General features: G+C 52.9%; 1 protein-coding gene across 3 annotated transcripts in view; it reads right to left on the bottom strand.

The window, feature by feature from the left end:
- The window catches only part of ARHGAP8 (Rho GTPase activating protein 8), a 105,119-nt gene that overhangs the window by 28,534 nt on the left and 56,680 nt on the right, over window positions 1-19,905 (bottom strand). For all 3 annotated transcript variants that reach the window (XM_034949163.3, XM_034949162.3, XM_057301034.2), the window contains exons 5-7: window positions 15,147-15,233; window positions 7,419-7,517; window positions 4,299-4,409 (exon numbers count right to left, since the gene is read on the bottom strand). In XM_034949163.3, coding sequence (XP_034805054.3) covers window positions 4,299-4,409; window positions 7,419-7,517; window positions 15,147-15,233 — 297 coding nt within the window. The remainder of the gene's footprint in view (window positions 1-4,298; window positions 4,410-7,418; window positions 7,518-15,146; window positions 15,234-19,905) is intronic.

Raw genomic sequence — 19,905 nt, 5'->3', positions numbered from 1 at the left:
ATTAACTTCATTAGCTCATTCTAAGGTGATAGCTTTCTGCTGTATGCTTTTGAACTTGGCAAATTAACATTTGTGAATAGGATTCAGTTATGAATTTTAATGACTTTCATTCATTCATAGTCCAAACAAATTACATATCTAGTGCTTCCTTTAAAATGTTTATTGCCATTTTATTATAATCATTGGCAATGAAACCGCATAAAATATTAATTTAAAGAGGCAACTGCAGGGATTCTCTCTCCAAGCTGCACGCGCAGTGTGGCCCATTGTCCCAAAAGCAGCTAAGGACCAGACTTTTACAGTTACAACTGGCCCTGGGAGAGGGATGGACTATGGCAAAGTGACAGTTAAAGCCAACAGCCCTGCATCAGTACGTTCTGAAAGGCACCTGCTCAGAATGCAGGGCTAATGGTATCTCTGGTGGCCTTCTAGGAGCCGAGAGGCCTACAGCCATGGCTAACAATTTTCCCACACTTCACTCAGGTAGACAGCTTTCGAAGTCTGTGAGCTATGCTTGTTTTTTCTTTTTCTTTTTTTTTTTTTTCTTTTTTGAGAGGGAGTCTCGCTCTGTCTCCTGGGCTGGAGTGCAGTGGCAAAATCTCGGCTCACTGCAACCTCCGCCTCCCAGGTTCAAGCAATTCTCCTGCCTCAGGCTCCCGAGTAGCTGGAATTACAGGTGTGCGGCACCATGCCCAACTTTTTTTTTTTTTTTCTTTTTTGTATTTTTAGTAGATACAGGGTTTCACCATACTGGCCAGGCTGGTCTTGAACTCCTGACCTCAGGTGATCCACCCACCTCAGCCTCCCAAAGTGTTGGGATTACAGGCATGAGCCACCCCACCCGGGCTTTGTTTTTCATTTTTAAAGTTTTGTTAGATGATAAGAAGAGAGAAGTGGCTCTAAACAATAAGATAAGAGACGAGAAAGGCGTGGCTGGAATCTCCCAGCTAAGGACCCACCCCTGGGACCCTGTGTGCCACAGCACATGGAAGCAGTATCAGCCCAGCAGAGCCCCAGTAACGGGCTGGAGACACAGGGCTTCAGGAACGTGGGGAAAACAGTCACCTGATGGCTGGAATATCCTGGCCCCGGCCAGGTGTGGTGGCTGACGCCTGTTATCCCAGTAGGAGGCCGAGGCAGGTGGATCACTTGAGATCAGGAGTTCAAGACCAGCCTGGTCAAAATGGTGAAACCCTGCCTGTACTAAAAATACAAAAAAAAAATTAGCCAGGTGTGGTGGCACACGCCTATAGTCCCAGCTAATCAGGAGGCTGAGGCAGGAGAATTGCTTAAACCCGGGAGGCGGAGGTTGCAGGGAGCCGAGATCCTGCCACTGCACTCCAGCCTGGGCGACACAGTGAGACTCCATTTCAAAAAAATAATTGTCTCAAAAAAAAAAAAAAAAAATTCTGGTCTGCTGGCTCAGCCTGGTCAAGGGCTGAGTTCTCACCAGTGCCCCCAGGAGGGGACCGAGGTCACTGCAGGTGCCTGCCCCGCCCAGCATTCCTGGGCGGCCCCTAAGGGGTGGTGGGAGTGGAAGAGTTGTTCGCACCCGCACATTCTCACAATGTCTGAAAAAGGAAAAGGAAGTACTATTTGGTAGTAAAATGTGTGTTCCAGATATATTTGGGGTGAACATTCTATTTCAACATATAGTCTCTTGCTCATTTATTGGCAAAGTGCTTACAAAATGTCTTAAGTACAACTCCTCGTGTGTGTGCCTACTTAGGGAAGGCGAGGGTGAATCGGTCAGAGCTGTGCGGTGCAGTACGACAGTCAAGTCACATGTGATGATTCTAATTTAGTTAAAATGAAATAAAATTAGAAATTCAGCATCGGCACTAGCCGCACGCGAGCACTGGCTACCATACTGGACCGTGCAGATCTCGTCCATCCTGACAGAGTTCCATCAGATAGTGCTGGTCTAGGGACCCACGCTGGGGCACCAGCGGTCCTCTTCAGCTGTGATACACCCGAGATGCCCAGCCAACTTCACATGTGCACTCCAGGCCCGGCCCTCTCCTGGGCTCAAGCACCCTGGAAGCAAACTTGCTACCTCTGGGAACAAGATTTAGACACACTTCCCTCCCCCTATACTCACAACTACCCACCACTCACTACCACCTACTTTATTTTCATGTGGCCCCAGTAACTACCATCAACTTGGTAGCTTAAAACAACACAAATGGGCCAGGCGAGGTGGCTCACACCTGTAATCCTAGCACTTTGGGAGGCCGAGGCAGGTGGATCACCTGAGGTCAGGAGTTCAAGACCAGCCTGGCCAACATGGTGAAACTCCATTTCTACTAAAAATACGAACATTAGCCAGGCATGGCGGTGGGCGCCTATAATCCCAGCTACTTGGGAGGCTGAGGCAGGAGAATTGCTTGAACCTGGGGAGCGGAGGTTGCAGTGAGCTGAGCTCACACCACCACACTCCAGCCTGGGGGACACAGCGAGACTCCCTCAAAAAAAAAAAACAAAAAACAAAACACCCAAATGTATTATCTCACATCCTGGAGGTGTCAGGAGTCAAAAAGGGGTTGACCTGACTGTGTTCCACCTGGAGGCTCCAGGGAAGAATCCATTCCTTGCCTTTTTCAGTTTCTAGAGGTGCCTGAGTGCCTTGGCTTCTGGCCCCGCACCCCTGCGGCCTCTGCTTCTGCTGCCACATCTCCTCTCTGATTCTGACCCTCCTACCTCCGTCTTGTAAAGACGCTGGCGATTGCTTTGGGCCCACAAGAGAACCCAGGATAACCTCCCATCCCAAGATCCTTTACTTAATCATTTCTGCCAAGCCCCTTTTGCCATGTAAGGTGACCTAAATCACAGGTTCTGGGAATGAGGGCATGGACTTCGTCGGGGGCCATGATTCTGCCTCCCTCCCTCCCCTCCCTGAGCTCCTCCACTCTTGGCCAAGAAAGAAACAGGCAGGTCCCCAGGGCCGTATCCACTTCCCTCTAACCCCAGGAATGCCCCTGCCCACATGGCTCAGTAAGGGCAGGTGACCGATGCACCTCCTCCCCTGGCCCAGATGCCGCCCAGAGCCTCCTCAGTTCTCAAAACCTTTCAAAATGTTTCAAAACCTACCCTAGGTGGCCAGGTGCAGTGGCTCACACCTGCAATCCCAGCACTTTGAGAGGCTGAGAGGGGTGGATCGCTTGAGGTCAGGAGTTCGAGACCAGCCAGGCAACATGGCCAAACCCTGTCTCTACTAAAAATACAAAAAAATTAGCCAGGCGTGGTGGTGTGCGCCTGTAATCCCAGCTACTCAGGAGGCTGAGGCAGGAGAATAGCTTGAACCCAGGAGGCGGAGGTTGCAGTGAGCTGAGATGGTGCCACTGCACTCCTGCCTGAGAAGCAGAGCAAGACTCTGTTCCCGCCACCCCCAAAAAAGGTAGTATAACAGGAATAAGGAAACAAGCTGAGAGAAGAGGTGAGTTCAAGGTCATGTGGCTGATAAAGGGTATTAGGAAGGACAGGTTACGCTGCAGTAACAATGACCCTTAAATCTCAGCGGCTGAGCCCAGCACAAGCCTGTCTTCTCTATGCCTGTGTCCAGCCTGGGTGTTAGCAAGGTGCATGGTGATGCGGGGATCAGGGATGCAGAGTGACCAGGTGCCGTCTCTACCGGACCCAGGCCTGTACATCACCATGAGAGGCAGCTGCCCACTGGCTCTGGAAGCTTCCTCCTAGCACGACACACCCCACACCTACACCTAAGCACATCCCATGACCACGCCCTCCTTGAAGGTGGTGGGAAGTGTCCCGCTGTGTACCCGGAGGACAGGGGGCAGCAGTGATGGAAGCTGGGGCGGGAACCCCAGAGACCCCCATCCACTACCCACTGCCGGTCCCCCCCGTCAGGCACAGAGCAGTGACACGCATCCCCCCGACCAGGCACCGAGCACGCGCCCCCCCAACGAGGCACGGAGCAGCAAGCACGCGCCCCCCAACCAGGCACCGAGCAGCGAGCACGCGCCCCCCAACCAGGCACCGAGCAGCAAGCACGCGCCCCCCAACCAGGCACCGAGCAGCGAGCACGCGCCCCCCAACCAGGCACCGAGCAGCGAGCACGCGCCCCCCAACCAGGCACCGAGCAGCGAGCACGCGCCCCCCAAACAGGCACCGAGCAGCGAGCCATAGCCTCAGTGACGGGCTCAGGCTTTATCTTTCCTGCAGGGTTCAGCTTGGCTGCTGGAGACAAACGTCTGGGGAAAATATTTCTGGACCCAGAAGCGCCCCACAGCTCCCAGGGCTCCAGGGCATAGGAGCAGGCACATCCCCGGCTCACTTACTATTGCAGACTGACGCCAAACTGCTGTGTGGGCAGCGGGGGCCGCGGCGGTGGTGTCTTGGTGGGAGGCGGCGTCCGGCCCTCGTGCAGGCTCTGGAGCTTCTCATCGTACCTGTAGACACAACAGAGGCTGGGATCTCACCTGGCAGGGGCAGCTGGCAGCCACGGAGGCGCTGGGTGGGGCTGGATGCCCCACCTGCAGGACACCGGGGCATCTCATCCCTCTGGGCTCACGTGCCACACTGCCAGCTCACACACACACTCACATACACACAGTCACAATCCCCCATTGCTGTGGGCTGTTGGCATAAGAGGCAGTAGTCCAACCTCCAGCAAATGTCCAGTCTCTCCTGAGGCCCCTGGCCAGCAGAGCAGCCTCACCTGCTTACCATGCGGTCAGCCCCAAGGTGGGCGTGACCACCCTCAGCTCTCCTGGGTCTCTGAATTTAAGACAAGAGCTGGCCGGTGATGCTAAAGGAACCTCTTCCCTTTTGTTAATTACTTTATCCCCAGTGCCTGGAAAGGGCTTGCTGCTTAGTAGATGCTCAATTAAAATATTTGTTGAATGAAACAAGAAACCCATGAATGAACAGATGGACTCTGAAAAAGATGGATGAACTCCGAAGGAGGTAGTTAAAGCCTTCAGGTGAAAAGAACCTCTGTGCTGGGCACGGTGGCTCACGCCTGTAATCCCAACACTTTGGGAGGCCGAGGCAGGTGGATCACTTGAGGTTAGGAGTTTGAGACCAGCCCGGCCAACATGATGAAACCCCATCTCTACTGAAAATACAAAAATTAGCTGGGCATGGTTGTGCACACCTGTAATCCCAGCTACTCGGGAGGCTGAGGTAGGAGAATCACTTGAACCCAGGAGGTGGAGGTTGCAGAGAGCCGAGATTGCGCCATTGCACTCCAGCCTGGGCAAAGAGCAAGACTCCATCTCAAAAAAAGAAAAAAAAAGAAAAGAAAAAGAAAGAAAAGACCCTCTGTGCTGCAGGTAACAGTCCTTCCTTAACACAGGCAAATATGTATTGAAGCCCTACTATGTGCCGGGCACTGTGCATACAGCAGGGACCCGGCCACAGGATGAGGGGGCACATGACCATTAGTTGGCAGCTCGGGAGCGAGGCCGTCAGTGACACAAGATGGTGCAGGCACACGTCGCAGAGGCACCCGACACGCAGGAAAGGTCTGCGGAGAAGGTGGTGCACCGGACCGAGCCTGGCCAGCCAAGCAGGTGTGAGCTGCTACCACGTGCGGTTTTTCTTTGTGAGTTAATCACAGCGCTCTGCGCCCCGAGTGGCTTCCCAGAGATGTCTCGGTCCCTCATGAGGGGCCTACTGTAGAGGGGTTGTCTACTTTACAGATTGGGAAACTGAGGCTTGTCAAGGTCTGGTGACATGCCCCAGGTCACAAGCTGGGACGACAGCCAGGATTCAGCACCCCAAGGCCCTGCCCTGCTGCTGTGCCAGTGGGTCTCAGCCTCTGGTGCTCGCAGCACCCACCAGGAAGTATGTGGGGGTGGAGAAAATCCAGACTCAGCCCCACCCCCAGTCTAGAAGCTGCTCATTTAAAAGCACCAGCATTGGACGTGTCCTCTGGGGTTCTGCTGCATGGCTATGGAACAGGGGTGCCGGCTGCCTACTGAGTAAGTTCAGGAGCTCCCAATGCCCAAGCCCAAGCCCCTCTCCCAAACCTCAACCCCTCTGACTCACGGGACCCTGCACCCTCAGTGTCGCCAGCCACCTGCACATTCCAGAGGCCTAGACTGCACCCAGTACCCACTGAGAAGCCGGAGCTGCGTGTTTCACAGATGCCGTGCATTTCATCCCCAAATCACTCTCCCACACAGGATGTGAGTTACCCTTTGTCACCAGAACCAAATCACTTCCACCACAGAGCTGCTACAAATACATCTTCTGAGCCGTCTCCATGGACTCCCCCGGATCACTCTAGTGAGGTCTGGGAGTGGGGTCTTGCCAGGGCCCACGGGCGACCAGGGATTCCCATCATCCTCTCATGGCCTCCAGGTCCAGTTCACTCTCCTCTGCTTGGCACCAAGGACTCCCGGCCCAAGGTGACCTCCAGCTTCACGTTCACCAACTTCTGCCTGATCACATGGGACTTCTCACTGCCTCCAGATCTCCCACTATTTCACCCATATGTTTGCAGGAGGGCTTCCCTCTGCTGGAAATGTGCTTCCCTGGCCTCTTCATCTAGCCAACTATCCCTGTGAAACTCACTTTAAGAGCTACCTCCTCCTGGAAGTCTTCCTGGATTACCCCCACACACCAGTGCCCTCCCCAGCTGGGTTCTGTGCCTCCTCTGGCCCCTGTCATCACTGATTTGTGGCCCTCACTAGTCTGAGAGTGTCATGAGGGCAGAGACCACACTCCCTAAACACCTCTATATCCCAGCACCTGCCATGTGACTTGGCGTCCGGAGAGAAGTTATTATCTCCATTACCCCTGCAAGGCTACCAGCCTTACCTGCATGTACTTTGGCAAGGGCCTGCTCCTTCAAAGGAGCGCCTCAGAGAGGGAAACACAGGGGCAGAGGGAACCCAGGCTGGGGGTCCAGAGACCCAGGCTGGATCTGGCCGCGCCCTGTACTGGCTGTGTGGCATACGCCTTTCTGGGCAGCCTCTATCCATCTGGGCCTACATTTAAGCCTTGTAGCAGACACACCAATTAAGCTTTCAGCATCCAGGAGACAGGTCGTTTTCTAGAGCACCCGCGACGTCCCTGAGAACATTTCATTCTGTACACAGCGTTATCCACACGCCTGGGAAATTCCCCTAATTTTCTGCTCAAAAGCAAAAACGGTAAACACCAAGGCAACAAACGGCCGTTGCCATGCTAGGGCTTATTCTTTAAATCAGTTTTGCAATGGTGGGCGAGGAAAACATCCCGTCCTGTATACAACCTTTGCCATTTCATTTCTCTGAGTCAGCAGTTAGCACCTTTTGCTGCGGATCTTTGTCGATGCCGCAGATTTCTGAGCCAAATCTAGCCAAGCACACATTTGGAAATCAAGCCTTAAACATTCATGGGACTGAACCAAGCCCTTTGGAAGCACGAAGATGTATTGATGCGGCTTCTGGGGTCTAACAGGCACTTACCGCAAAACTTCGGGAGGGATGACCAGCTGGTCGTATTTAAGGTGTTCGTGGAGCTCACTCAGGTAGTTGAAATAGATGACTTTCTTCCCAAACTTGTGACTAAGAAAGCAGAAGCAAGAGAATAAAAAACGATTAGGCGCCAGCAGAGAGGCCGAGGGTTGCAGGGAGGGAGGGGCAGTTGGCGGTAGAACAATGCAGGCATTTTTCATATTAAGAAAATGTAAACGCTGACACGACTTAAAACCCGAACATAACACAAGCCGTGCACGCCGGGAGATATTTTGCTTTCACGAGATCTCCAATGCACCAAACACGCTGGAGTGGCTCATCTGCATAAAAATAAATATCTGCCTCCAATTTACATCTGCCCTGAATTTGCATATAGGAGATAGCGCGGAAGTGCCAAGAAGCGCTTTTGGGGGATGCAGGCTAGACAGGGGGCACTAAGCCACTGGCACAGACAAAGAAGCTCTGAGGTTGAAGCCTGCCCCAGGGCAGCCTCAGTTGCTGGCGGTTTTGGGGTCAGTGGTGGCTTCACATTTGGCCACCTCTTCTCTCTAAGGAGAGGAACCAACGAGGCTCTCCAAGTTTGTCTCCAGGACAGTCTCTCGCACCCCAGGGAGCAGCGCAGCCACAGGGCCAGACATGCCCTGACCAGGTGCAGCAACTCCGTCTTCTCCCTCCTCTTGTGCCCCAGGGCAATTCACTCCCTCTCAGTGCCTGGGTCTGAAAGTGGGGGTTCTCCCTCCTAAGTGAGGGCGGAAGACAATGCAAGGCTATTTGCAGGTCTAGTCCACTGCCTGATGTCTGGTGGACATGCTCGCTGTGACGACTGCTATTAGTAACAAGGCTCAGCATGAATTGCAAAGTAGGGATCATTGACAGATGGATGTGAGCACCCCTTTATAAGAAGCCTGTAATCCCCGCCTTCTTTATGACAGTCTAGGTTTGGTTTTTGCCATAAATATATCATTTGAGTTTTATTTTGGAGGACAGTATTATTTCTTTATTGTATATGTTTAAGATATACAACTTTCTTTTTTTTTTCGAGATGGAGTCTCGCTCTGTCACCCAGGCTGGAGTGCAGTGGTGCGATCTCGGCTCACTGCAAGCTCCGCCTCCTGGGTTCAAGTGATTCTCCTGCCTCAGCCTCCCAAGTAGCTGGGATTAAGGTGCACACCACCACGCCTGGCTAATTTTTGTATTTTTAGTAGAGATGCGGTTTCAACATGTTAGCCAGGATGGTCTCGATCTCCTGACCTCGTGATCCGCCCGCCTTGGCCTCCCAAAGTGCTGGGATTACAGGCATGAGCCACCGTGCCTGGCCAAGATATACAACTATTAATGTGGGTAAAGAATTATATTGTTACTGGAAAAGGAAAGTTATGTATTCAGCCAAACCGAAGATATTTTATGTTATTTTATGACAATTTGAAAGTCTTGAAATAAGTATTCATGTATTTTCAATGTCGTTTATTTTGTGAAATCAAAATAATTCAAGTTACCATGGCAAAAACAAAAAATACGGAGATCATGACAGGTAGGAGAATCCAAAGGGACAGCGGCCGCCCAGTGCTCAGCCCAAAGCTCAGCCCACAGCTCAGTCCAGCGCCAGCACCAGCGCCAGGGGGTTCCTAAAGGAGCCCCGAGGGAGGCCGAGCTGTGTGCACCGGCTCCCCCTAGTGGACGAGAAAGAATCGGACCCGGGGGCTGAGGGAGGAGGGCGGGGGGGATTGCCAGGTTTCTGTATTCAAGGACACTGCCAGGTAGGCCAGGGAACCCGGGCTGAAGGCTGGGGCTGCAGAATAGCCACCAAAGTGCAGTGTGCCCCTCACCCCAAGGACAAGGGGAGGGAGGAAAGCGGGGCCTGCCTTAGTGCCTGCACCCCAGCCCCCGGAGGGAAGGGGCTGGTGGGACCCCTGCAGGAGTGTCCTCACCGCCTGCCCATTTAGACGCCACAGGACTCGGGGACAGTCTGGTCTCTGCTGGAAGGATGCCGGAGGGTGTCCCCGGGGCCGTGAAGTACTGTCAACGTCCTGTGTGATGGGCGGGAGGAACCCACTAAGGGCAAAGGGAGTCTTGCCCCTCTGCAGGAACCATTCTCAGGGACACAGGTGCCCGCTTCAGAGCTGCAGGGAGGCCTCCCATGCCCAGCCCCTCACCTTCCTCTCTGCAACCTCCCTGACCTGTCCTGCAGGCCAGGCTCTGCCAAACATGGACTCTGGGACAGGCGCAGCCAGGGCCCTGCCACTTGCCTCTCCTCTAGGGAAAGGGCCCACAGGCCAGCTCAGCCAGGGGCTCCCAACACGGCGTGTGGCAGAGTCGCTGGGGTTTTGTTAGACCTGCAGCCACAGGCACCACCTGCGGGGATCTGAGTCAGGAGGTCTGGGCGAGACCCAGGGCCTCAGAGTTCCTCTACTTCCTTCATTTACAAATGAGGACTTGGGAAACAGAGAGGTTATGTGGCTGCCCAAGATCTCACAGGCAATGGGCTGCGGAGCCCAATCTGGGCTCCAGAGCCCCAGCCCAATTCCTATGGTCCTCTCCTGGCAGCTGCTTATGTCCAGGCATGAGGCAGAATGAGGGGGAGAACCACACAGGCTCAGGTTGGATCCCAGCCCACGCCCCCTCTCATGGTGCGACCTTGGGCGTAACCTCTCTGAGCATCAACCTCCTCTTCTTTGGAATGGGGAAAATGTGGCTGACTTCACAGTACTGTTTTTGCGGTGCTGGCACATAAGGTGCGTGAGATATTGGAATCAAATTAATACAAAAGGGTAGTTTTAAAAGATTTTTTTTTCTTTTTTTTTGAGGTGGAGTTTCGCTCTTATTGCCCAGGCTGGAGTGCAATGGCGCAATCTTGGCTCACTGCAACCTCCGTCTCCGGGGTTCAAGCGATTCTCGTGGCTCACCCTCCTGAATAGCTGGGATTACAGGCGCCTGCCACCACTCCCCGCTAATTTTTTGTATTTTTAATAGAGATAGGGTTTCGCCATATTGGCCAGGCTGGTCTCGAACTCCTGACCTCAGGTAATCTGCCCACATTGGCCTCCCAAAGTGCTGGGATTACAGGGGTGAGCCACCACGCCCAGCCAGCTTAAAAACATTTTAAATCAGGGCCAGGTGCAGTGGCTTATGCCTATAATCCCAGCACTTTGAGAGGCCGAGGCTGGAGGATTGCTTGAGCTTAGGAATTGGAGACGAGCCTGGGTAACATGGCAAAACCCTGTCTCTACTAAAAATACAAAATTTAGCTGGGCATGGTGGCGTGCCTGTAGTCCCAACTACTTGGAAGGCTGAGGTGGGAGGATCACCTGAGTCCAGGAGTTCGAGGCTACAGTGAGCCGTGATGGCACCACTGCACTCCAGCCTGGGCAACAGACTGAGACCTTGTCTCAAAGCAATGAAACAAAACAAAACAACAACAAACAAAAAACACAGTACTAGCAGCTAACATTCAGTATTTGCCTGGCAGGCCCTATTCTAAACAGTCAACATGGCGCGCTCCTATAATCCCAACACTTTGAGAGGCTGAGAAAGGAGGATCACTTGAGGCCAGGAGTTCCAGTCCAGCCTGGGCAACATAGCGAGACCCTGTCTCAACAAAAAATTGTTTTAAACTAGCTGGGCACAGTGGTGCGCACCTGTAATCCCGGCTATGTGAGAGGCTGAGGTGGGAGGACCACTTGAGCCCAGGAGGTTAAGGCTGCAGTGAGCCATGATTGCACCACTGCACTCTAGCCGGGGTGATGGAACAAGAACCTATGAAAAAAAAGAAAGAGAAAAGGAAGGAAGGAAGAAAAATAAAATAAACACTGTATGTATTAAGTCAGTGAATTATTATGACAATAGAATGACTTAAATAGCCTTGTCAGCCACATGGGGAAACTGAGGCAGAGACGGGTTGGCTCTTTTGTTGAGGGTAATGGGTAATGGATGGCAAGGGGCAGAGCAGTCGAGCCCAGGCAGTCTGGTGCCATCACCATCACGCTGCCACGTGGAAAACAGGAGGAGCAGGTGAATTTTTTTTTTTTTTTTTTTTTTGAGACTGGAGTCTCACTCTTGTTGCCCAGGCTGGAGTGCAATGGTGTGATCTCGGCTCACCGCAACCTCTGCCTCCTGGATTCAAGTGATTCTCCTGCGTCAGCCTCCCAGGTAGCTGAGATTACAGTCATGCGCCACCACGCCCAGCTGATTTTTGTATTTTTAGTAGAGACGGGGTTTCACCATGTTGGTCAGGCTTGTCACGAACTCCTGACCTCAAGTGATCCTCCCATCTCGGCCTCCCAAAGTGCTGGGATTACAGGCGTGAGCCACTGTGCCTGGCCAAGCAGGTGAACTTTTTTTCCAAGAACTTTAGAGGTTTCTAGAACTCTTAAGTACAACAAAGTCTGACTCTGTCACCCAGGCTGGAGTGCAGTGGTGCTATCTCAGCTCACTTCAGTCTCTGCCTCTCGAACTCAAGCAATCCTCCCACCTCAGCCTCCTGAGTAGCTGGGACTAAGGTGCGCGCCACCATGCCTGGCTGATTTTTATCTGTTTTGTAGAGGCGAGGTTCCGCCATGTTACCCAGGCTGGTCTTAAACTCCTGGGCTCAAGTGATCCACCTGCCTTGGCCTCCCAAAGTGTTGGGATTACAGGTGTGAACCACCATGCCTCGCCCTCTAAGGACTTTTCTCTGTTTTTTGAGATGGAGTTTAGCTCTTGTCACCCAGACTGGAGTGCAATGGTGCAATCTTGACTCACTGCAACCTCTGCCTCGTGGGTTCAAGCCTCAATTCTCCTGCCTCAGCTTCCTGAGTAGCTGGGATTATAGGCACCCACCACCACGCCCGCTAATTTTTTGTGTTTTTAGTAGAGACGGGGTTTTGCCATGTTGAGCAGGCTGGTCTTGAACTCCTTACCTCAGGTGATCCGCCAGCTTCAGCCTCCCAAAGTGCTGAGATTACAGACGTGAGCTATTGCGCCCAGCCCCTCTAAGGACTTTTCTAAGGTAAATGACAGGACTAGCTTTTTTGCTATGTCAAATATGTCACATGTCACATAGGGCACAAGGGTGCTGGGCCTGGTTAAACACAAACAAAACCTCACCTTCCAATAGGGGAATGTGTGCGGCATAGGCCAGTAGGTGAGAAAAACTGGCAGGAAATTCTAGTAACATGAAAGGAGCTCTTTGGCCCCAAAAATCTCTCCTTCTATTAAGCAGGAGCTGACTCAAGTCTGCTGCTCTGGGAATTCTCCCAGTGTGCCTCAGGGCCACATGATTCAGTCCCTGGAATGACAACTTTGGTAGCTGATAAGAAAAGAAGGCCGGGCATGGTGGCTCACGCCTGTAATCCCAGCACTTTGGGAGGCCGAGGCGGGTGGATCAACCTGAGGTCAGGAGCTTGAGACCAGCCTGGCCAACATGGTGAAACCCCGTCTCTACTAAAAACACAAAAATTAGCCAGGCGTGGTGGCAGGTGCCTGTAATCCCAGCTACTTGGGAGGCTGAGGCAGGAGAATCGCTTGAACCCAGGAGGCAGAGGTAGCAGTGAGCCGAGATTGCGCCATTGCACTCCAGCCTGGGGGAGAAAAGCGAGACTTCGTCTCAAAAAAAAAAAAAAAAAAAGAAAGAAAGAAAGAAAAAAGAAAGAAAAGAAAGGCTCCAAGCCGCCTGGCAGGGCAGTTCTTTTTTTTTTTTTTTTTTTTTGAGACAGGGTCTTGCTTGTTGCCCAGGCTGAAATGCAATGGCACAAACACAAGCCACTGCAGCCTTGAAGTCCTGGACTCAAGCAATCCTCCTGCTTTGGCCTCCCGTGTAGCTGGGACCACAGGCGCATGCTACACATCTGGCTAATTTTTAAATTTTTTATAGAGGTGGGGCTCACTTTCTTGCCCAGGTCACACTCCTGGGCTCAAGTGATCCTCCTGACTTGGCCTCCCAAAGTGCTATGATTAGTGGCATGAGCCACTATGTCTGGCTGCAGAGTAGCTCTCGATGTGCCCAAGGACCAGTGCTTGCCAACATTCCTCTGAGTGCCAGTCACAGTAAGAGACAAAGGGACAAGGGTGGGACGGGGCAGTGTAGCCCTTGGGGCGGGAGACGGCTGGTGGGAAGACAGGCAGGTGCCTGAGAGCCTGAGCAGTCCATGCTCCTGGGGGGCCGAGATGCTTCCCAGGGATGGATGGGGAAATGGGAAGGAGACAGTGTGGACTCCGAGGTCCCAGCTGGCATTCCAGCCCTGTCTGAGTGCTCCCTGTACACGGGGCGTCACACCCACTCGCACGGTGTCTGTGGGGCACGAGAAGAGACCTGTGTCAGCAGCAGCCTCAGAGCCACATGCGTGGGCTTCAACAAGTGGAAGGAGCCGAAGGGGGAGATGGCAAAGGCCTGTGAGATGCAAACCTCTGGGGAAGAATGACCACCCCTCCAGGGATGTGCCTCCCTGTCCCCAAAGGCTTCATCCTAGGGAGGCCCTCCAGGAGTCCTCCCGCCCTCTCACAGAGGCAGCCACCTCACCTGGCTATCCTGACCCGTCTGGTGCACACCTGCGCCCTCCTGCTCTGAGCCCCTCCCTCGCCTGCAGAACTCACCCAGGGAGGGCCAGAGCCACCGTGCAAGAACGACATCTGTCAGTCTCTTCCCCACCCCACCCCCGTCATGTGGCTCCGTGCACACAGGTTGTGCCTGATGCATACAGCCAAAACGGAAGAAAATAGAAGATGCCCATGCGACCCAGGCAGAGCCTCCCAGGCCTCACCAGCCCCTTGAGCTCTTGCTTCCCAATACTGAGGCAGAAATCCTTTAGCAGGAACAAGTCTAAATATGGAAGAAGCTGACTGAAGTCGCCACATTTCCGGGCTGTGGCTGCCTTTCTTTAGGCCGCTTATTTGGGTTGCTATGCAATCAAGGCTTAACTCAGCAGGCTTGGGGTGTCCAAGCCCCGCACGTTCCAAAGAGAAGGCTGGCCATGGGTGACCTGCTCCTGGGTGGAAACCTCTCAGCTCCTGGGAGAGTCGGCCTGGTAATGTCTTTGCCCACCGGGAACCTTGGGCCAACACCACAGAGTTTGTGCCAACAATGTGATTGAGGGCGGGGGCCTTGGGTTGTATTCGTCTCATCTCAGGAGGGGCTGGAGACCGAGTGGCTGAGGTCAGCCGGGTGGATGCTCCATGCCTACATGACCGACCCGCAACAAAAACCCTGGGCACCAAGGCTCGGTGAGCTTCCGCGGCCAGCCATGCTCCCTCCTCCCCCACACATTCTTGCTAGGAGAATGGGGCACTGCCTGTATGAATCCGCCCGGAGAGGGCAGCTGGGAACTTGCACTTGGTCCTCCTGGACACAGCCTTGTGTGCCTTTTACCTTTGCTGACTTAAATCTGTGCCCTGTCTCTGTAACAGACCACAACAGTGAAGATAACAGCTTTCCTGACATCTGTGAGTCCCTCTGGAAAATCACGGCACCTGAGGGTGGTCACGCAGTGTGGGGGCTCAGGCCAAGGGAGGGCTTTTAAACACCAGGTGCAAACCCCACAGGTGTCAAAGGCCGGCACTGCACTCCTGTCCATGACCTGGGCTGGCCTTGTGACCCCCTGCAGACCCCAGGGCGGGTAGGGAGCCCCAGATACACAGGCACCCTGGAGACGGGCCCTCCGTGATGCGTGGATAGGGAAGGCCGTCCCATGGACCCTGAGGGGTGAAACCTCCAACCCCAGCGAGGTCCTCTCCCAGAGTGACGCATACCTGATGAGGGGCTTCAAGATGTTCCACAGGACCTTGATGAAGCTGGTGGGGTGCACCACGTAGAGGGCCTTCAAGTTCTTCTTGTACCTGAGGAGGGAAATGGGGGATGACTTCAGGCTGCCGCGCTCCGAGAAACACCCCACGCCCAATAACCCTGAAACAGCTGCCTCCACTGTGAGTCTCAGAATGTTACTCCTCTCAACAGGATCAATTTAAGGACATCAAACAAAGAATGAAATAAACTCGGGGAAAATCAGGACCCCTCACCTGCTGCCCCCGCCAGGCATGCGTGCAGCGCTTTAGTTTGCAGAGGTACAGGTGCAAGTCGGAGCCCTGTTTATAGGCGCTCACTCACACCAGGGTGGGGGGGGGGGGTCTGGAGCACAACCTGGGGGCAATTTGGCAACAGCTCTCAGAATTAAAACCGCACAGAGCCTCTTGGCCAACACCTGCCCTGCCAGGAGCTGACCTGGGCTAGAAGGAGCTCACTGTGTCGGTTATGATGGCAGATAAACCCGGCAATAACCTAAACATCAGCCGGCCAGTTCAATGCAATACAGCCACCCACACAATGGAACACCCAGTGAACTTCTCTCTCTCCCTCCTTCCCAGTCTCCACGCTTCCTTCTTGAATATTTCAGCCCAAAGCCATCAGGTTGGGGAAGAAAGGTAGGCAGCCAACCAGGGTGGGAATGGGGGCAGAGGACATGCCAGGGCTCTAGAGGGTGAGTAGGGGACGGTGTGTCCTGCTGGGGAGACACAGCCCAGGCGAGAAGGGGCATCCACATGGCCTGCGTGGGGTCAGCCTGCGGGACAACAGAGCCACCTCTTATCCACTCACACGGGCTGTCAAAATTTCAGGAATTTTTGGAAGCCAATTGTGTATGTGTGTAGACGTATGTAAGTCTAAGTGTGTAGGTGTGTGTAGGTCTATGTAAGTGTATGTAACTGTGTAATTGTATGTAAGTGTGTGTAGGTGTATGTAGGTGTAAGTGTATATAGGTGTGTATGTAGGTGTGTGTAGATGTAAGTGTATGAAAGTATGTGTAGGTATACCTAGGGGTGTGTAGGTGTATTTAGGTGTGTGGGTGTGTGTGTAGGTATGTGTAGATATAAGTAAGCATAAGTGTGTGTAGGTGTATGTAGCTGTAAGTGGTGTGTGTGTAGTTGTATGTAGGTGTATGTGTATATAAGTGTATATAGTATACGTAGGTGTGTATATGTATGTGTATGTAGGTGTGTGTAAGTGTATGTATATGTAGGTGTCTGTATGTATGTGTATGCAGGTGTATGTACTGCATCCAGGTGTGTATGTGTGTATGTAGGGGTGTGTGTGTGTGTGTAAGTGTATGTATATGTACATTCACACACACATACCCTAACTCTGTCCACTGAAAGGGCCTGGGAGCCATAACACCCCAAAAGCAACAAGCACTCTGCTTGTCCAGATCTTGGTCTCTAAATAGGATTCTCCACTACAGGGAGCCAGGGCAACTGTGCTCCTTGGAGAATGGCAGATTCCTGAGCTGGAGCAAGAAAAATACAAGATAAGCCTGGCAGATCCTGTGCCAGAAAGTAAAGGAAGCACTCAAAGAGTGACGGGGAGTGTCAGAAGGACCTGGGAGTCCTTAAAACGGCACCCACATGGGCAAATTTGGGACAATTTGATCATTAAAATGATAGTAATGGATTGTAACTCAATGAATAAAATAGGACATTTTACACATGTCCACACTGAGATAAATAAGTGAGGAGAAGAAAAAGCTCTTCCCTTCGTCAGATGCCGACTGCTCATCAGACCACCATTGGCTGCCATCATATGAACAAGTAAGCCAAGAAGCAGCAATGAAGGTGAAAAGTATTTTGACAAGGAGCAGGATATTTATATAATCTCAAAGCATCTCTCCAAGAAATGTTAATTAACTAATTTTAAAAAGGCTCTGAGGCCGGTCTCGGTGGCTCACACCTGTAATCCCAACTCTTTGGGAGGCTGAGGCGGGCGGATCACGAGGTCAACAGATGGAGACCATCCTGGCCAACATGGTGAAAACCCGTCTCCACTAAAAATACAAAAATTAGCCGGGTGTCGTAGTGCGCACCTGTAGTCCCAGCCACTCAGGAGGCTGAGGCAGGAGAATCACTTGAACCCAGGAGGCAGAGGTTGCCATGAGCCGAGATCACGCCACTGCACTCCAGCCTGGTGACAGAGCAAGACTCTGTCTCAAAAAAAAAAAAAAAGGAAAAAAAAAAAGGCTCTGAGAGGAGGGGCGGGGCGTGGGGCAGTAGCAGTGGCTTCCAGAGTCTCCAGGAGCCCAGAGGGCAGCTGCTGCAAGGTTCACCCTGAGACTGAGCTTCCAGTGGCTTCCATTAGTTGCCACCCATGGCAGGAGCTCTTTGGTGAGGCAAGCACTCCCAGAAGTGGGGTCGTGAACACTTGTGTGCGAATTTGTTCATCCCTAAAAGGAATGACCTGGCAGGACGGTCTGGAGGATGAGAAGCCAAAGGCAGAGAGAACAGAAAAGAATGCAGGAAACCTGATGGGGTGTGGCAATGGCAGACTGAAAACCCTCACCGCATAAATCTTTTTTTTTTTTTTGAAACAGAGTTTCACTCTGTTGCCCAGGATGAAGTGCGGTGGCGTGAACTCAGCTCACTGCAACCTCTGCCTCCCAGGTTCAAGGGATTCTTATGTCTCAGCCTCCCGAGTAGCAGAGATTACAGGCGTGCACCACCACGCCTGGCTAATTTTTTGTATTTTTAGTAGAGATGGGGTTTCACCATGTTGGCCAGACTGGTCTCGAAATCCTGACCTCAAATGATTCACCCGTCTCAGACTCCCAAAGTGCTGGGATTACAGGCGATCTCATCTAATTCTATTTGGAGTACCACTTGCATACCTCTAGCGATGGGGAACTCACCACCCCTGCAGACACTCCACTTTTGGGTAGTTTGATGCCTAGAGTGTCCCTCCTTTTTGCTTTTACTGAGCCAAGATCTGTAACGCTAACCCTAACCCCCACCCCTATCCAACCTCCCGGGGAGTGGGAGAGTCACACAGAACAAGTCTGCCTCTTTCCATCTGATGCCTTGAAGGCCATGGCTGCCACCTTCCTCTCTTTCCTGCCTAGTCCCCTCTGGCCAAGGTTAAGTGACCGCCGATTGGAAGTCACTGCTTCAAGTCTCCCCACCTGCGTGGCTCCACTTATCAATGCCCTTCAATGTGAGAGCTCTGACAGCCTCCCCAGGTTGCCACGAGGCCAGCTTCCTTCCCCGGGCTGGTGCCATTACCTTTGGCCTTGTCACTGCTCACAGGTCACTGCTGGCAACACAGATTCCAACTCCCCAGCTAGATTTCATCCATCGACCACTGGCACATCTTACCTGGCTGTGAAGGAATTCTGCTGCTTTCTCCCAAGCGGGAGTGACCCACTCCTAATGTGCGAACCAGCAGCCCCCTCGAGAAAGGGAAGGGAAAGCACCCTGGGCTGATTACGGGTTTGTTTCTCTGGGCTGATTTCTGGCAACTGAGAAGTGGGGGAGCTGCCTCAAGGAATCTGCGGGTGCATCTTCGTTTCTCACGTGGGGAAGTGCAGAGGGCAAAACCTTCATCTGCTTTAGCTCAAGACAGGGCTACTGTGCACATCCTGCTGTGTCAGCCTGAGCCTCCTGAAAGGGCTGCTTTAAACACATCACTCGCTTCTCCTCAAGCACCTGCCATGGCTCCCTGCTGCCTCTTAAACACAGTCCAGCATCCTCTGTGCCCCTCCCTCCTTTGCTGCCTCCCTCCACGGCTCCCCACGGGAACCCTACAGACCAGACCCCCACCAATTGCACCAAAGTCCACCCTGCTCTTTCTTGCATCTGGCCACACCTCGTACCAGAAACAAAATCCAGTGATTGCCACTTCACAACACCCTGCCCACCACTCCACAGGCAGCTCAAAGGCTGCTTCCTCCATGCAGCCTTCCTGATTACGCCGGCTGGAACCTTGGTACTTCCTGCCAGTACCACTTCACTCCTCTATCCTCCCATCTAACGCTTATTAAAAGCCTGCCGGCTGGGCACAGTGGCTCACGCCTGTAATCCCAGCACTTTGGGAGGCCAAGGCAGGCGGATCACGAGGTCAGGAGTTCAAGACCAGCCTGGCCAACATAGTGAAACCCCGTCTCTACTAAAAATACAAAAATTAGCCGGGCATGGTGGCTCACGCCTGTAGTCCCAGGTACTCAGGAGGCTGAGGCAGGAGAATCACTTGAACCTGGGAGGTGGAGGTTGTGGTGAGCCGAGATCTCGCCACTGTGCTCCAGCCCAGGCAATAGAATGAGACTCTGTCTCAAAAAAAAAAAAAAAAAAAAAAAAAAAGCCCGCCATATGCAGACCCTTTCCCACCTGCAAGGGATGCAGAGACAGGTCAGGGGTCACAGCCTAGTGCAGGAGGCAGACCTGTTCACAAACCCCTAAGTGCTAGCTAGGATTGGTGTCTGCTTAGGCACAGTGAGGCTGCAGGGAAGGGGCTATTGATTCTCCCAGGACAACCCAGGAAGGCTTCCTGGAGGAGGACATGCGCTGGGGCTAGGCCATCTCCAGCTTATACAGGTGCCCAGTAAATGACTGCAAAATACAGCAACAATTCTTTCCCTAAGACATAGGACGGGGAACCAAGAAGTCCCTCCAAAGGTCCTATTGATAATGACAGCAGGACCCAAAAGGCAACTGGAGGGAGGACTTCTGGGACATTCAGGCACTGCCTCCCACTGTC

This window comes from Pan paniscus, chromosome 23 (assembly GCF_029289425.2).
Source record: "Pan paniscus chromosome 23, NHGRI_mPanPan1-v2.0_pri, whole genome shotgun sequence".
Classification (NCBI taxonomy): Eukaryota; Metazoa; Chordata; class Mammalia; order Primates; family Hominidae; genus Pan; species Pan paniscus.
Note: the sequence above shows the minus strand (reverse complement) of the source record. Positions and strands in the feature narration are given on the sequence as shown.